Source organism: Balaenoptera borealis (genome assembly GCF_965194805.1).
Source record: "Balaenoptera borealis genome assembly, chromosome: 12".
Classification (NCBI taxonomy): Eukaryota; Metazoa; Chordata; class Mammalia; order Artiodactyla; family Balaenopteridae; genus Balaenoptera; species Balaenoptera borealis.
Window position 1 is genome coordinate 44522425 of NC_138869.1, and position 18343 is coordinate 44540767.

At 45.0% G+C, this 18343-nt stretch overlaps 2 protein-coding genes across 6 annotated transcripts in view; both read left to right on the forward strand.

The window, feature by feature from the left end:
* The window catches only part of SMARCC1 (SWI/SNF related BAF chromatin remodeling complex subunit C1), a 190171-nt gene extending 173070 nt beyond the window's left edge, over positions 1-17101 (forward strand). For 2 of the 5 annotated variants that reach the window (XM_082347328.1, XM_082347327.1), the window contains exons 27-28: positions 11801-11977; positions 14669-17101. In XM_082347328.1, the coding sequence (XP_082203454.1) occupies positions 11801-11977; positions 14669-14766 (275 nt within the window). In that variant the 3' untranslated portion in view covers positions 14767-17101. The other 3 variants (XR_014232624.1, XM_082347330.1, XM_082347329.1) reach the window with 3 other exon arrangements.
* On the forward strand, positions 13326-13653 carry LOC309608123 (ATP synthase membrane subunit K, mitochondrial). Its single transcript, XM_082347519.1, has one exon. It carries the CDS (start codon positions 13365-13367, stop codon positions 13539-13541), a length of 177 nt encoding a protein of 58 aa, XP_082203645.1. The 5' UTR covers positions 13326-13364; the 3' UTR covers positions 13542-13653.
* Positions 17102-18343: the final 1242 nt, after the last annotated feature.

The window sequence follows — 18343 nt, forward strand, 5'->3', positions numbered from 1 at the left end:
TTCACCCCCAGTATTTTTGCTTACTTCTTATTGTCCTGCCTTTACAGTTGAAGAGCTGGTGCATGCCAAGGCCACGTCGCCTTGCTGCATGGTGGAGCCAGGATTCATACTGGGCTCCTTCTATTCCAAAATGATGTCACGATGCCACCTCCCATGATGGAGGACCAAGGGGGTTTAGAGCAGACTCAGTTACAGCTCTTTTAGGGAGATAGTGGTAAAAAACTAGGGTTCATAAAATAGCCTTTAGAATAAAAATAGGTTATGTTTCTCTTTTTACTTTCTCACAGAGATAGGCTTTTCTTAAGTGAATTTTAAAGAAAATGATCATTGTGTGTATGATGAGAGTGTTTTTTAAAATCTATTTTAAAGAACTATTCTTCCTTCCTCCCTCCCTTCCTCCTTCCCTCCCTCCCTCCCTCCCTCCCTTTTTTTTTGGCCACGCCGTGCGGTGGTGTGGGATTTTAGTCCCCCCAACCAGGGATCGAACCTGCGCGCCCCCTGCAGTGGAAGCGCGGAGTCTTAATCACTGGACCTCCAGAGAAGTCCTTCTTTTCTTAAACATTTTTTATTGAAATGTAATGTACATATGGAAAAATACACAAGCCATAAGTATTTTGCTTGATGATTTTTAACAAAGAGAATATACCTGTGTAACCAGTACCCAGAAGCCCCCTCATGCCCATCTCAGTCTCCTCCCACCCTTGGGTAACAACTGTCCCGATGTCTAACATCATACACTAGTTGGGCTGGGGTTTTTGGGGGGTTTTTTTTTGGTTTCTTGTGGGGGCTGCGTTGGGTCTTCGTTGCTGCGCGCGGGCCTTCTCTAGTTGTGGCAAGTGGGGGCTACTCTTCATTGCGGTGCGCGGGCTTCTCATTGCAGTGGCTTCCCTTGTTGCAGAGCACAGGCTCTAGGCGCGTGGGCTTCAGTAGTCGCGGCGTGTGGGCTCAGTAGTTGTGGCACGCGGGCTCTAGGGCATGAGGGCTTCAGTAGTTGTGGCATGCGGGGTCTAGAGTGCAGGCTCAGTAGTTGTGGTGCATGGTCTTAGTTGCTCCTCAGCATGTGGAATCTTCCTGGACCAGGGATCGAACCTGTGTCCCCTGCATTGGCAGGCAGATTCTTAACCACTGCACCACCAGGGAAGTCCCTGGGCTGGTTTTGAATGTTATCTGGATGGAATCACATACTGATCTTTGTTTGTTTGCCTTCTTTCACTCAACACTGTGTGAGCTGCATCTGCATTGTTGTGACTGGTCATAGATTTATTCTTTCTTCTTGCTGTACGTGTCTACTATGGGGCTCTACCATGATTTATTAATCCGTTCTCCTTTGATGGACATTTGATTCATTTCCATTTTAGTTATTACGAATAGTAACTCCTGCTGTGAACATGCATGTGCACATGTCTTTTGGAGACATAGGTATACATTTCTGTTGCGTGCACCCCTAAGTGGTGGAATTTGTTATGTGCCTAGAATGGGTCTTAGGATATCCATGTATTCACATTAGTTGATGCTGCCAAAATTTTGCCAAAATGGTAATGCCAGTTTACATTCTCTCTAGCAGTGTATGAGAGTTCCAGCAGCTCAAGGTAATCATTTTTCATAGTCTCCCCTTTTGTGAGATTGTTTCGGAGTTTGAATGTAAAAATCAGGTGTGTTGGAAAGTAAAATGAAGAAAAATAAATTGAACCCACTAATTAAAAGCTTTCTTAATATCGACAGATCAGAAAAGGCTGATTGTATTGTAACAGCTGAGTCTTGTACACCATATTTTAGAAATTGGCTAAAGAGGCCTTATATATCAAAGCAAGTGAGGGAGTCTGTAGTGTTTTAGGTGGAGAAGAGCTTTAGTCTCTTATTTGCCACAGGTATAAGTTAATAAATGTGAGCATGGTCCTTCCAACTAATATTTCCTAGGTTCTAGAAAAGTTAGCGGGCCACAGCATTTATGTTAGGAGCTGAGGGTAATTATTATCCAGGTCAGTTTGCTAGGTTTTGGTGTTTGGTCAGAATTTATGGTGTGTGAAGGAAGGAGAAAGATCAACCTCTGAAAGCCAGCAAGGTTGGGGAAGTGGTGAGAAGAAGGTTAAGACAGATTTGTTACTGAGTGGTGAATTTGTCCAGCTCTCTGACTTCGTAGAATTTAAATAATTTTGTAGGCAAATCACATGTAATCTTTCTCCACATAACTGGCCATCAGTTAGTGGTAGAGCCCATTAAAATATGGCTCATTGTTGTGAATCTGCCAGACTGTCAAACACGTATGGGCCCAGGCACCAGCGGGGCTAGTATAAACGGACACCTGTACATATTCCATTTAGTTTGTACCTCTGCAGTCTTCCCCTCCACCCCTCTAATTCATTCAAATGCTTAGAATTTTTGTATAGAGAGTACCATCTGTATGCTGCTCTCTTCCTGGGCTTTTATTATTTGGTCCGACTCCTAACTCACCTGGGAGCTCCAGCTTTTTGTAGGTTTTGTTCTTATCTGTGATAAAGTGTCCCAAGTTGATTTGTTTCCACCAAACAGATAGTCAAAGGAAGAATCTATAGTATAAAGTTGGCAAATGGAAACTGGAGGTGGCCATAGCCATCCTTATACCACCCTTAGGTTTTGTTGATCTTCATAAAATACACAGCACTACATGTCATCTTTTCATTTAAATTGAAAAACAGTTGATTTCATGAAGTTATTCCTAAATTAAAGGCTTACTAGTTCTTCCTGTAAGACTGCCATTCTAAATGGCACAAGGTGAATAGTCATGATAGCCATCAGTTCTTGAGCACATGCATGGTATCCCTTGCCCACACCCTGGACCATTGTATTCATGACAGCACATGGGGAACCAAGGAGAGTGGCCTGGGTAGTGGCTGCTGTTTCCTGAGATGTTCTTGATTGTGAGCAAGGAGAACACTTCTGACTGCAGGGGGTACCCTCCAGGGGCCTTGGCACCTACAGTCATCCCTCAGTATCCACCAGGGGATTGGTTCCAGGAGCCCCATTGGGGGAATGCATGAGTATCCATGGATTCTCAAGTCTCTTATATAAAATGGGCACTGTACAGTGAATTCAGTCGGCCCTCTATATCCATGGATGCAGATCCCATGGATACGGAGGAACGGAGGGCCAGGTGTATTTACAGGAAGATTACCTAAAAATCTAGTATGTAAGTGCAGTGTAAGCTCTGCCCTCCCCTTGGGCTTTTGAACCTAGTTGCAGGGCAGGAATAAAGAGGTAGACATAGAGAATGGACTTGATGACGTGGGGTGGGAGGGCGAAGCTGGGGCAAAGTGATAGTAGCATCCACGTATATACACTGCCGAATGTACAATAGTTGGCTGGTGGGAAGCAACAGCATAGCACAGGGAGATCAGCTTGGTGCTTTGCGATGACCTAGAGGGGTGGGATAGGGAGGATGGGAGGGAGGCTCAAGAGGGAGGGGGTATGGGGACATGTGTATGCATATGGCTGATTCGCTTTGTTGTACAACAGAAACTAACACAGTATTGTGAAGCAATTATACTCCAATAAAGTTCTATTAAAAAAAAATAGTAAATGAGGCACTCTTGAGTATTCATGCCTCATGGATCTGCAGTGAGCCACCTGCATTGGGGAAGCCTTTGTTATGTGTCTCTGTGTGTGAAAAGCAGAGAGAAAAGGACATGTTGGTTTAAATATCTTTATGGTTTCCTCATTAATAATATAAGAATTTTTAGAAGTGCCTAAGAAAAATCAGAGTAGGAATTGATCTGATTTGATGAGAAATCAGGGATGGTAGAGATGTTTTAATAATAAAACTAGAATATTTTGCATCAGTTAGTAAATATTGGTTGTTCAAGGAAATTTCAAGCAAGGCATTAGGCACTTGACTTTTAAGCCCCCAAGTTAGACCCACTTACGAACCCTCCCCGTGGGAAATACTACTTAGGAAAGGATTACAACCACTCATCACTTCCCAGCCTCCCCTCTCCACCCAACTCAGAGCCCCACACTGAAAAGGGAAAAGGACTAGCTCGTCACATAGCCAAGTCTTTATTATCTGCAGTGCCTTTGGTCCTGCTTGCATGATGTGATAACAAGGCTGCTGTGCCACTTTCCGGAGTAGCAGGTTATCCTCACAGAGAGAACAGTGAGGGCACAGTCTTCAACAAAGAGCATCTGTGCCCCCCGGAAGCTGCTGCAGGAGGAGCAATCTCCGAGGAGCCTGGGCTTCCCCCTCGCTTGGACCCGATTGTTATTTCTGTTCTCTGGGGGACTCAGCCAGAGAGTGTGCCATGGATGGTTAGAAACAGCAATGAAATGTGCTTAAGATTGGAAATTCATAGGTTCCCTTTCCTAGTCTTGTGTTCCTTACCCACCTGCCTCTCCCATCCCAAAGAATAAAAATAAAATCCTTAATATTCTATTAGGCATGGTGGCCGTAACGCTTTAGTATAAGATCTAATAAACCTGAGAGTGTGAGGGATTTTTCCACTAGGCAAAGCCTAATTTTAGCAAACCTTTCCATTTCTCAGGCTTTCAGATGCCTGCTGTTTAAAAAAAAAAAAGCTTCTATGTAGGTCAGACTCCCACCAGTATATGCTTTGATACTGCTGTTCTGAAGCCACATCTCTCTATCTCTCACCTTCCTCTACTGGAAAAGGAAACACCTGATTTTTTTTTAAATGGAAAGTACATATACACACCCTTTATTTTGTTTGGTAAGGCCTGCTCTGGTTCATTTTAGGTATCTGTAGGTCAGACTTCTTCATGTTTATTAAGAGTTAATGGAAATGCCTTCAGACATTGTCATCCATTTAAAAGTGGTGAGGGGCTTCCCTGGTGGTACAGTGGTTAAGAATCTGCCTGCCAATGCAGGGGACATGGGTTCAAGCCCTGGTCTGGGAAGATCCCACATGCCGTGGAGCAGCTAAGCCCGTGCGCCACAACTACTGAGCCTGCACTCTAGAGCCCGCAAGCCACAACTACTGAGCCCACACGCCTCGACTGCTAAAGCCTGCGTACCTAGAGCCCGTGCTCCGCAACAAGAGAAGCCACCCCAATGAGAAGCCCGCATACCGCAATGAAGAGTAGCCCCCGCTTGCCACAACTAGAGAAAGCCTGCATGCAGCAACGAAGACCCAACACAGCCAAAAATAAATAAATAAAAATAAATTAAAAAAAAAAAAAGTGGTGAGACCTATATCAGAAACCAGAAAACCCAAGGACATTTAGATTTCAAAAGGACAGGGGTTGGGTTTCCCTGGTGGCGCAGTGGTTAAGAATCCACCTGCCAGTGCAGGGGACACGGGTTCAAGCCCTGGTCCGGGAAGATCCCACATGCCGCGGAGCAACTGAGCCCGTGCACCACAACTGCTGAGCCTGCGCTCTAGAGCCCGTGAGCCACAACTACTGAGCCTGCGTGTCACAACTACTGAGCCCATGCACCGCAACAAGAGAAGCCACTGCAATGAGAAGCCCACACACCACAACAGAGAGTAGCCCCCACTCGCCACAACTAGAGAAAACCCGCGCGCAGCAACGAAGACCCAACACAGTCAAAAACAAAATAAATTTATTTTAAAAAAAGAGAGAAATCGGCTTTTCCACAGAAAGAAATACCCTTTTAAGGCAGGGTGGTGTAAAGGAAAGGAGAATGAGCCTCACGGTCAGACAGCTCAGTCTCTTGTTCCTTGTGACTTTCAACCAAATTCCATAGCCTCTCTGAGACTTAGTTTCCTTATCTTGAAACTGGGCCCTTAACTTCAGTCTTCCTAACAACCTGAAGGATTCCATGAGACAACTGTCTTTGCCTGGGAAGTGACAGGCCGCAGCTCAGAGCAACATTCTGTCCCCTCCTTGTCCTCTAAATCCACTGCCATAGGCACACCAGCACCTCTGGATGGCACAGGGGCATTGCCTCACTCTTGGTGCTTCTTGCTTTCCTGAGAAATGTTTGTCTGTGCAAGGTCCCACAGTGGAAGTAAACTGTTCTTCTTCTAGTTCTTCCTTTTTGCTTCCACCTTTCCCAAGGAGCCATTGTTCTCTCATACCTTAAATACCCATACCCCAGTGGCTTTATGGCTCTGTTTTTGACAGGAGGATAGAAGAACGTTGTTTTACAGAAAGCTTCAGGATTTATAGCAAGAGAAAGGAAAGGTTTTTTCCAGCTGTTGGGCAAATAGCCTTGGAAAACCCTAAAGCTACTCTATCCCAGCTTGTTGCCATAAAGATGTAGGGAAATAGGTAAATGGGCCACTGCCGCTGAGCAGGTAGCTTTGGAAACAGCACTGATGGGCCTGACAGCTGAGCCTGCAGGTTATCCCAGTGTGTTTTGGTAGGTATCACCTTGTGAGCCTGTGTCCATGTGCCACTGATTCCTCTTTGCCAGATTGTTTCTGGAGCTAGGTGTGGGTTGAATAACTGACCCATCACTTTATTGGCAGCAGGGTTTGTATCACATAGTCTGCTGAAAGACAGATGGGCCCCCCTCCTCCAGACCTTCATGCTCAGAGTGCACTGTATTGCAAACACCAGATCTGAAGCCAGAGTACCCAGGTCAGAGCTGGGCTCCCCTATTTATACACTTTATGACATTGGGTGAGCTGCTCAGTCTTTGTTTTCCCCTTTCATAAACGTGGTAACTTAGAACAACAGAAATGTAGGTCTCAATTCTGGGAGCTGCTAGAGCAAGGTCATGTTCCCTCCAGGGGCCCTAGGGGAGAGTCTGTTCATTGCATCTTCCAGCTTCTGGTGGCTGGTAGCATTCCTTGGCTTGTGGCCACATCTCTCATTACTCCATCTTTACCTTCCTTCTTCTCTGTGTCTTTTCCTCCATGTGTCCCTTATAAGAACACTTGTCATTGGATTTAGGGCCCACCAGGATAATCTAGGATGATCTCAACTCAAGGTCCTTAACTTAAATCTGCAAAGATGCTTTTTCCAAATATGGTTACATTTACAGGTTCCAGGTATTAGAACGTGTGCGTTATCTGTTTGGGGGCCACCATCCAACCCACTGCAAGGTGCTGGAAAGTATATTTGATAAAATTATTTATTGCAGGAAGCAGAGCAGTTTCCTTATTGTTGATATAGTAAAGAAGAAAACATGGTGTTTGGAATTAAAGTTTACATCTTAGATTTTTTTTTTTTAATGCTGACTGTTATATTAAGTCCTTTCACAGGAACTGTTTCATTTGAGCACAGAATAGTGTGGTAGAAAGAGAATTGGATTTAGAATTATAATAATCTCAGGAAACTGAGGCTCAGGGCGTTCTAAATGACTTGTCCAAGGCCACTCATCTGGGTCGGCGTGAAGTGGAAGTGAGATCGCACTGTTCAGCTTCCAGTCACGTTCATCTTCACTTTCCCTGTTGAGAATGGTATTGGGTGGCTCTCTGACTGGGATGCTCACTGGTCAGCCAGGAGTTTGGACAACCCACACCTTGCTCTAGACATCAAAGTATAAAAACTTGGTCAGACTGTTGTGGACGAGATTGGTTAGGACTGAACAGTTGTGTGTCTTATCACTTAGCGCACACCTGGTCTATGCTTTTCCTTCTTTCTTTCTCCCTTACTCAGTACTCTTTCTGGCCTTTGTGTAAAGGCATTCTTCAGTGTTCTGCTGTCGGTTTTCTGGAGAGAGAGACCTTAGACGGGCTGGCAAAATGTTCTTCCTGACTTGCTCAAGACCTCTTGTCCAGGTTGAACTGGGTAGAAGGAGGCAATCTGTACCCATTGATAAACACGGGCCGTATTATCTGTTCTAGTGAATGGCTTCCATTCATCACAGCAAGTCCATTGAAAGTGTTCTTTCATCTCTAGGTTGGGATTCTGTAAGTCTGGACTTCATACTAGGCCTCCTGCCCCCAACAATAGCAAAAGTATCTCCTCTTGCCCTGTCTCACCACCTGAAATACCATCAGAGAATCATTAGTAGAGACTCAGAGAGTGGGAAACAAAGCATTGTGTTTAGTAATGGCCTCACAGGTGTTTGTTAGGAAGGAAGCTGGGAGAGTTACAGAGGACAGACCCTGATTCTTAGAATAATAAGGCTCTGTGTGTGCTACTTATTGCCCATTGGAAACTTTGAGAGTTCTGTATCTTCCCTTCACCCCATCTCTGTGTTCCACTGGAATGACAGCCAATTCCGCACCTCCTGTTCCCAAAGCAAAAGTCCTTCCCCATTCTCTACACTTCACATGCCAGTTAGGTGCCAAACCCGAATTCTTTCTCATTCTCAGCTTCATACTCACCCCTCCTCCTCATTCTCTTACCCATCCCCAGGAAGCCTGTAGGGTGCTGTTCTCAACTTTTTTTTTTTTTTTTTAAACATCTTTATTGAAGTATAATTGCTTTACAATGGTGTGTTAGTTTCTGCTTTATAACAAAGTGAATCAGTTATACATATACATATGTTCCCATATCTCTTCCCTCTTGCATCTCCCTCCCTCCCACCCTCCCCATCCCACCCCTCTAGGTGGTCACAAAGCACCGAGCTGATCTCCCTGTGCTATGCGGCTGCTTCCCACTAGCTATCTATTTTACATTTGGTAGTGTATATATGTCCATGACACTCACTCACCCTGTCACATCTCACCCCTCCCCCTCCCCATATCCTCAAGTCCATTCTCTAGTAGGTCTGTGTCTTTATTCCCGTCTTGCCACTAGGTTCTTCATGGCCTTTTTTTTTTTTTCCTTAGATTCCATATATATGTGTTAGCATACTGTATTTGTTTTTCTCTTTCTGACTTACTTCACTCTGTATGACAGACTCTAACTCCATCCACCTCATTACAAATACCTCCATTTCATTTCTTTTTATGGCTGAGTAATATTCCATTGTATATATGTGCCACATCTTCTTTATCCATTCATCCGATGATGGACACTTAGGCTCAACTCTTATCTACTTATCCTGCCCTCATGCAGCCCCTATTTCTCTGCAAAAGCTCTCTTCCTCTGCTCTAGGCTCAGACTCCTCTGCATCCCTTCTTAAAGCTTTCCATCACACAGAAAATCAGGCCCATGTTCCTCGTTTCTCCAAAACCTTTCACGCAGTCCCCTGTAGCCTTACCGGCCAAGTCCCTCACCCCATTCTGTGTGTATGACTCATCCGGTCCCCTTTGCTTTCATTCATGTCAGACAAACCAAGCGTGGACAACTTGGCTCTGTAACCTGGGCACTTTTTTTAATAACCTTTTGAGCTTGTTACTCCTCGGTGAAATGCAGGTGATAGATAATAAGGTGATGCAGTTACCTCAGAGGGGATGGCGAGTATGAAGGTGCTATGTATAAATGGAACAATATTCATATTATTTTCTGATTGTGTAAATCAGTCTAGGCCTTGTACTTAGGATAGTCTGCTGTTATCCTGTTCCTAATTCCCCTCCTTCACTTTATATACACATTATCCAAAGTCCCAAGTCATTCACAAGTTGGTCTTGGTTAACCAGAAGGTATTGTTTTCTTTTTTTTTTTTTTTTTTTTAATTTATTTATTTATTTATGGCTGTGTTGGGTCTTCGTTTCTGTGCGAGGGCTTTCTCTATTTGCGGTAAGTGGGGGCCACTCTTCATCGCGGTGCGCGGGCCTCTCACCATTGCGGCCTCTCTTGTTGCGGAGAACAGGCTCCAGACGCGCAGGCTCAGTAATTGTGGCTCACGGGCCCAGCTGCTCTGCGGCATGTGGGATCTTCCCAGACCAGGGCTCGAACCCGTGTGCCCTGCATTAGCAGGCAGATTCTCAACCACTGCGCCACCAGGGAAGCCCTATTGTTTTCTTTTACTTGCTTCTTCCATAGTTTTCCCTTGATTTGCCTGCCACACCTTCATGTGTACTCATCCTTCGTATGGCTTATAATATACTTGGCATTTGTTTTTTTATCTCTTGTGTCATTCCCTACGTGGATAGACTCTTCAGCACGGCCTAAATCCATCCTAGCACTGTGGCACAGGCACCCAGCTTTAATTACTGAAGTTCAGTGGTGTAGGAGTAGTGGTAGTGTCAGCCCAGCACCTGCTCTTGCTTTCTCTGAGGTGATTTGATCAAGTTGTCCTCCAGCAGATGGGCCTCTGGGGCTCTGCTGCACTTTTGCATGATTGCATTATAGAGCACAGGAAGGTGGGCCAGAGGACCCAAAACTTGCTGTTCTTCTCATTCTGAGGCATAAGGTTGATGCCTCCCTATGCTTTTAAAAAATAGTCCCCCAAAGACAGTGGACCACTTCTCTTCCTGACTCTTGTGTCTCACTGGGGTTCTCTTCATTGACACCCTGTAGTGAAAGGCTCCGCTCTTTGAGTCCTGGCTCATGGAACAGACACTGGAAATAGATGGTGTGAGGCTTGAAGCTTTGTGTGTCTTTCTTAAGACAGGCCTTTTTCTAAGCACTGACAGAGGATTCTTCACTTGAGTTATCTCCAGTACTGCTCTATATATTTTAGTTGCCAGTTAGCTGTCTGGTAGTCCCATCTTCCAAGCTTGAACCTCAAGTGTTCTTATTTCCAGCTGTCTCAGGACTATGCCTAGAAGCCTGTATTCAGCTTCATATAGTTGACCTTACATAGGTGTGTTAATGTCCCTAGATTAAAAAAAGAAAGAAAAAACTATAATAGATTCTCTTTCCTTATTCTGTAGAGATTATAATTTGTCCTTATATATAGCTTCAGCCTTGGTTTGTGCCCATTAAACAATTCTCCTTTGTTTGTGGCTCTTTAAAGCCAAGCCCAGGAGCCAGACCACTGAGTTGAAGAATTAATACATATCCACCACCATATCTAAGGGAGGATTGGCTAACTGCAACCAAATCTGGCCTATCTCCTATTTTTGTAGGGGCCATAGGCTAAGAATGGTTTTTACAGTTTAAGTGGTTGGGGAAAACTCGAAAGAATGTTTATGTCACATGAAAATTATGTGAAATTCACATTTCAGAGTCCATAAATAAAGATGTTTAGGTAACCTATTTGTTACATATTGTCTGACTGCCTTCATACTACAGTAGCAAAGTTAAATAGTTGTGACAGAGGCCATATGGCCTGCCAAGTCCAAATACTTACTATCTGGCTCTTTACAGAAAAAGTTTGCTGAAAGTTCTAAAGACTCAGTGTGAAACTGAATGCAGGAAGTGTTTCACTGTCCTTATGTCTAGCGTCTCCCATTATGCACATCAAAGCAAGAGGAAGAGATGAAGAGTTGCCTGTCTCCCATGTGTCTCCCCCACCATGGTTCTCCAGAGCCAGTGCTTCCTGGTTGGGGAGAGAGGGAGAGATTTTTTTGTGAACAGGACTTTAGAATTCCAATTAGAATCCCTTTTTAATTGTGATTTCACAGTAGTGATCAATACTCTTTCAGGCATACACATTCCCACATAGCCTGTGCGTGAAGCTCAATCTGGACTGAGCTTCAGTCCTTGGACTGTGCACTGACTTGCTGTTAAAGTCCTTCTCTCCGCTCCCTGTGGGTCTTTGCTTGGCATTTTGTGTCCTCAGGAAGATATTGGACAATCCATTGTTCACCCAAACTAACCAGAATGAATGCTTTCTTTTAAGGATGTTTGGTAACTGCTTCTTACAGCTACTACCTACCTATAGCAGGGTTTAGGGTAATCATTCACTTCACAGATCTGCCCCGTTATCCCTGTGTCCCCCCACCCCACCCCAAATTAAAAGCTGGACAGAGAGATTATTACAGATTATTGCTCTGTTGATCTTTCTAATTGTTTTGGAGGGTTAGGTATTTGTCTGTATTTAGCAGTCTCGGGCAGTGAGTTGATTCCTTTTTTTTCCTAGTACATTTACCTCAGTACTTTGAATCTCCCTCCACAGGTCAGATACCAGGTCCAGGTTCCATGATGCCTGGGCAGCCCATGCCAGGCCGCATGATGTCCACCGTTGCAGCCAACATCCACCCCCCTGGGAGTGGCCCTACCCCTCCTGGTATGCCTCCAATCCCAGGAAACATCTTAGGACCCCGGGTACCCCTCACGGCACCTAACGGCATGTGTAAGTAGCAAGGTGGGAGATGCATTACCCCCGTGTCTTTTAGGGAGGGCTGTACACAGGGAGGCAGGCTTTTTGTTCTCTCTGGGGTTTGACAGGTCCATGGACAGTATGACCTGTGAGAGTGGGTTCCAAAAGACTGGTTTTTTAGTCATTGCTCTTCAGCACCCCTGATGGACAGGTACCCAGGTGATGAGTGCAAAGTGCTCCCAGTTAGTCAGGCTCTTATGCCATACATAGCCTTCGTGGCATGCACTCGTGACTCCAGGGTCTGTTGGGAGGCCAGGGCCATGCCTTGCCCACGCCTGTTTAAGCCTATGTAATTTGAATCTTGGAAGACATACAGAGCTACTGGTAGTTATTTTCCCTATAGGAGCCTTTTATGGATTCAGGGTTTAAAAGTGGTAGGTGTAAAGAAAAGAATAGGATCTGGTTTAGGGCAGGAATAACAAGTAAGTTTCTTGTAGCCATTTTGATATATTCGTAGTGGCTGCTTAGACTAAGGAAGGAGTGTTCGGGGCTGTGTTGAGAAGGAATTTGAGGTCTTAGCAGGCTCCGTGGAGAAGGCTCAGATGCTGCTGAACGATGTCTGCCTGGTGGTATGTGTAAAGCCAGCTAGCTCATTTCTGCCATGGAGCCCTTGTTCTGCTCCAATCCTGGCTTCCAGAGGATTGCATCAGAGCCTGGCCTGCCCTTTATTCCTGTAGACCAGGAGTAATGATCCCAAAATGCAGCCGATAGTGGCCATGTTCCCAGCCACATGTGTGATCCCAGGTCCATTTAGAAGTCACGTATGTGAGGAGGAGTTAGCTCCTGTTCACAATACAGAGAGCTAGGACGCATAGGAATTCCTGGCCTCCAGGAGCTTTAGTTGGGAAAATACGAAATGAACAAGTGGATAGTAGTATAGGGTTTACCATAAGTTACGCGAGGCTGTGAAGTGACTTGAGTTCACTGTAGTTCTCTGGGAGACTTCCTAGGGCCAGGAAGCAGGGACTATCGACAGAGGTACATCTCCTTTCTCATTGGACCCACAGGGGCAAGGACAAAGTAGGTGCACAGAAGAAAGACAGCAATTGAGCTGGGTCAACATAGGATCACAGCAATAGAAAAAGGTATCTCTGTTGAGTCAGTGGTCAGAGGCCGTAGTCTAGCGGGTACCTCTTTTCCTTGGCAAGAAAATCCTTGCCTTGCCGCCTTACAGGCAATATACAAATGTGCTGGCTGATAAGGAGGTTTGACCAGTTTGCCCATCCCCGTTGCAGAGATAATGTCATTGGTCTTTACCACTGTCATGTCCTGCTGATAACCCGCAATTTGTGTACAGGATTCCATCCTAAAGGGCCCTCACACCTGCAACGAGGTCTGTGTGTTTTGGAAGATTGAAATCATGGCAGGTCCAGAAACTGATGCCCAGTACCAATTCACTGGTATCAAAAAATATTTCAACTCTTACACTCTCACAGGGAGAATGAATTGTGTACTGGCCACATATGGAGGTATTGCTTTGATAGTTTTATACTTTAAGTTAAGGTCTAAAAAAACTCCAGCTGTGAAAGCAACATAAACGGATTCTCAATTGTACCTCATCTGTTAAGTTCCCATGCCTAAAGAAGCTAATGTCAACTCATCATGTGATACTCGATTTGTACAATAAATTATGAACCTGGAAAAAAAAAAAAAAAAAAAAAAAGGGCCCTCAGTGGAGCACCTTGAGAATGTGGAAGGTTTGCTCCCGATCACTTCCTGCCACAAGTGAATTTCAGGGATTCTGAACCGCTGACTTGGCTCCAGGGCACTGGGCAGGCCTCATCAGGCGAGTTGCTTCCCGTCGTCAGGCCCTGGTTTTCTCCACTGCAAGATGACACAAAGGATTAGATCAGTGGGCTTCAAAATGCTTTGAAGAGCCTTAGCAGTTTGGTGGAAACCTCCTAGGGGGAAAATTGGGTGAATTGACTGGTAAGGAAGGCTGCAGTTTAATTATTTGTTTCATATGTTTTCATTTCCGGCAAAATCTAGTTTAAAAATCCCTGGATTAAATTATATCCAGGGTTCCTTTGAAAAGCAGCTAAAATTGAAACAGGAAAGAGCCCCAGACACTCATACTAATTGTTCCCTTCAGGACCTGACCTAGTTTTGGCCAAAAATCCAAGGACTGCAGTTCAGGAGCTGTGGGGCCTCCCAGGACTGTCCAACTTGTCAGCAGCTGCCTCAAGTGAAGCTTTCTGGCCCTGCTGGAGATAGTTAATATCAGCAAGAAGTTTCTGATAATCTATTTTGTGCCCAGGCTAGGCACTATGAGAGAAAGAAAAGAAGACGCAGAACTTGCCCAGGAAGGAGCTTATCATTTAACTGAAGAAATAAAATTAGCAGCGAGAACCATTAAAATACAATAAAATCAAAATATAATTAAGTTCTGAAAAGGTCTGGAGTGATTCTTGGAAGGGGTGGGCCTTGAAGGAGATTGGGGCAGATTCAGACACCTCCCCACTCCCCCAACCTCATGGGTCAGGGGAAGCAACATGAGCAGTGACCTGGAGGTCCAGATGGACCTGCGCCACGTAGATCGCAGCGGCAGCAGTGCCTCACAGGCGATAAAGAAACCTCCTCTTTAAGTCATTTTTCTCTGAATGGGCTCTTTCCCGAGCCCCTGTGTTTCCAGCAATGATGAGTTACTTCTGGATGTGTTTGCAGATCCCCCTCCGCCGCAGCAGCAGCCACCTCCTCCACCACCTGCAGATGGAGTCCCTCCGCCTCCCGCTCCAGGCCCACCAGCCTCGGCTGCGCCCTAGCCTGGAAGATGCAGGGGACGTCCACGCCCAGCGCCACCAGCTGGAGTGGGGATGACGGGACTTGTGTTCCTCAGCTTCCTTGGGTTTCTTTCAGGATTTTTCTTCTTGCAGCCCCAAGCACACATCCCATATTTCCCCATTTCTCTTGCCACCCCTGTCCATGCTCTGACACATCTTGTGTTAGGTCCTCCTCCAACACTCAGGGGGAAGCCTGTGGTGACAGTGTGCCCTGGTCATCCTAAAAATACCCAGCATCTCCCTGTCCTGGTACGGGGTATGCTGACAGTTTATCTGCAGGTCCTGTCAACATTAGTATTTCTATGTCTGTCATTTTTGCTCTCCTGCAGTTTTTTTGCTTTGTCTTATGCTTTTATGGATAATGCTTTATAATCATTATCTTTTTCTTTTTTGGGGGGGGGGTGTCATTATTTCTTTAAAGGAGAGCATCCTAAGTTAATAGGAACCAAAAAATAGTGATGGGCAGAGGGGATAGCCAGAAGGGATAAACCTTAAGGCATTATAAGTGACCTTATTTCTGCTTATCTGAGCTAAGAATGGTGCTGATGGTGAAGGTTCATGAGACTTTTGCCACACATGGACGCACCAGAATTAAAAGAGATGGGGAAAGGGATCCCGCTGATTTCATCCCTAGTGAGGACTGTGAGAGCCTCCAGCCTGCCTGGCAGAACATCCCCCTTTAGTCCTTGGTAGGGGAGAGCACAAGCATTAGAACAGATCCACTTCTTCCCCAGGCCCACTGGTTCTGGTTTTCTATGCAGATGGTTTGTTAGATTCTGGGGGCGGGGTGGGGGGGTTGTTTTTCTGAGGGCAGTGTGAGCTTTGAGGGCTGCATTTGGGAGGCATTCCTTAGTTCCCTAGACTAGCCAGGAAAGTTTTGGGTGTCTAGGGCAACGGCCACCCAATGAATCTAGCCCACTATTCACTGCTTTGTATGCATTCTTTTTTTCTCCTTCTTTAAATTAAAAAAAAAAAAAAAAACCTTAAAAAAAAAAAGTAAGTAGATAGTGCTGATAAACATTTTAGCTCATGGAACTTGGTTAGGTTGGCTGTGGGTACAAGTCCCCAAACTACCTCTTGCAGTAGCCAGGGTGAAGGATTTAGTGAAGCGGTACTTTAGGTTTGGGGTGGGATTGGAGAAGTGGGGCAGGATCAACAGCCTCTCGTCCCTTCTCCCTTCCCTGTCTGAGATCTCACATTCCATCTATCACAGGGTTGTCAAGGAGATGCTGTGGGTACCAAGGAACTCACTTGGCAATCAGAGCATCATGCTTTGAGGGTGAGGTGCTCGGGCTAGGAGAGTGGAATACCATTCCAGAGGAAGAGCCACAAAAATGCCTTAATATGAGCCCATTTCTACCCCTGCTGATGAGTGACTTAAGAGTTCTTGGTTTTCTCTTCTTGTCCTTCTTCCCTCCCCTCTGTCTTTCCATGGGTGGGGAAAGGGTGTTTTGAGTAGAGCTTGATTTCCAAAGCACCTGGCTTCTTCACAGTCTCAAGTGGCAGTTTCATTTAGAATGCAAAGTGGAACATCTTTTGGATACCTTTTCTATATATTCTATAAAGCTTTACATATGTGAGAGTGTGGGAGGGTGTTTATAAAACACCCTAGAACTTTCTTCCTTAATATCAGAAAGCAAAAAAAGAAAAAATTAAACCACAATTAAGATTTGCCTTTCAAACCCTCAGGTGTTACCTCTAACCAGGTGGCCCTGGTCACCATCAGAGTACTGGAACCAAGAAGACCTTGTTCCTTTTTTGAGTTTATTCTGGACTCTTGGAGTGGAAATGAGCTTGTTCCTACTGGAGTTTAATTCCATTGCTTTTGACTCCAGAAAGACCCCCGTGCCTTTTGACAATGGCCAGGGTTTTATTTTCACACCAGTCTTTCCCAAAGGAAACTCATTCCAAATACTTACCTTTTACACTGAGGTCTTAGAAGGAAAATGGAATTCTGGTTCATACTGTGGTCTCTTGTAACCTCAGGTCTTTAATGTGATAACTTTCAAATTTAAAAGATCCAGGTGGAAGTATTTTTACTATGCTGATAATCTACAGAATACCTGAATTCTTAACACTGCTATGTTTCAGTATAAGTGGTGACATTTTCTCTTTATGTCTGATGTGGTTTCATTCCTGTAATACAGCCACCCGATTTTGTGAGGGGGGGAATAATATGTGGTTTTTGTACAAACATGTTTCTCAATGTGTTATTTTGGAAAAGTGAAGAGAGGGAGTTTTGGGAGATTGGAAGAAGTTCATCAAGAAGGCCTAATCTCCCTCTTTTTCAGTGAATAAATGGAACATCATTTCTGGATTCTAGTCCCATTCTCTGCGTTCATGTACCAGTTTCTTCATGTGTCCCAAGAAGAGTCTAAATATTCAGCCTCACCTGGTCTTGGTCATCAATTAATGTTCAGTGGTGCGGGTTTCCTGACTGGCTGACCACCTTCTCACCTTCATGAGGCTTAAGGAACATATGGTTGATGTGCCTTGCCCACTTTTTATTTCCATGGTCAAAGTGGAGAAAGATGAGTGGAAGTTCTCCAGGAAGGGTGGCCAACATCCTGGCACCTCCAAGAGAGGAGTAGTTCTGCTTGGTGCAGTAGAGAATGTTTGTCAGGTTGCAGTTTAGACAGCCTCAAGTTGGAGGCAGGCATTGAGGGCAGATGATTCTGTGAACTTTGATACGCTCTCATGGACAGCCTTTGAGCACCCACAGGTGCACGCCCTGTGCAGAAAACAGAAACCAATGCTTTCAAGATGCTTGTGAACCCAATGGAGCAAAAGAAGCGGATTCTGTGTCTGCCAGGAGGTGAAAACTTGGCTCTTCATGGAAGTGTGCCACCTGATGGTGCTGTGCTTTCTGACCTGTTCGACTCTTCCCTCTAGTAAAGAGTGCTAGAGCCAGCTGGGTCTCACAGGACTCCTACACTTCCCTCAAGGTTATGAGGAAAGTTAATCCTTGATTCAATCTGAAGACTGGTTTATAAACCTGAGTGTGAATTCTTTTTAGAGCACACCAAGACATGTACAATTAACCAGGTTTCCACAGGTTCCTCAGATCCTTCCTGTGGAATGATTCCCCCAAATGCAATTAAGAACAGCAGTTTTCCAACTTCAGTGCAGGTCAGGATCACCTGCGAGTTTAACATACAGCTTCTGGGCCCTATCCTCAAAGCTTCTGATTCAGCAGGTTTGGGGTGTGTTCTGAAATTTTGCCTTTTTAACAGATTCCCAGGACATCCTGATGCAGCTAGTCATGGGACCACTCTTTGAGAACTACTGGTTAAGAAGATTGTATGGTAGAGCAATCTCTCTGCAGTTCCTGACAGTCATTCTGTGAGCCCGTTAGTCTAGTAAACATTTGAGAGCCTACTGTGTGGCAGGCACTAGAACTTGGATGCAGTCATTATTACGAATAAGGTAAGGCAAGGCCCCTGTACTCCAGGCCGCTTACATTTTTGTAGAAAAATGGGGGATAAGGTATATGGTCTGGAGGATACCAGACCATAAATAGTTTAGATAGTGCTAAGTGTTTATGAAGTAAAAGGAAGAG

Excerpts from the sequence above, each read along its gene's own strand:
- LOC309608123 (XM_082347519.1), top strand. The coding sequence starts at position 13,365 with ATGGCAGGTCCAGAAACTGATGCCCAGTACCAATTCACTGGTATCAAA.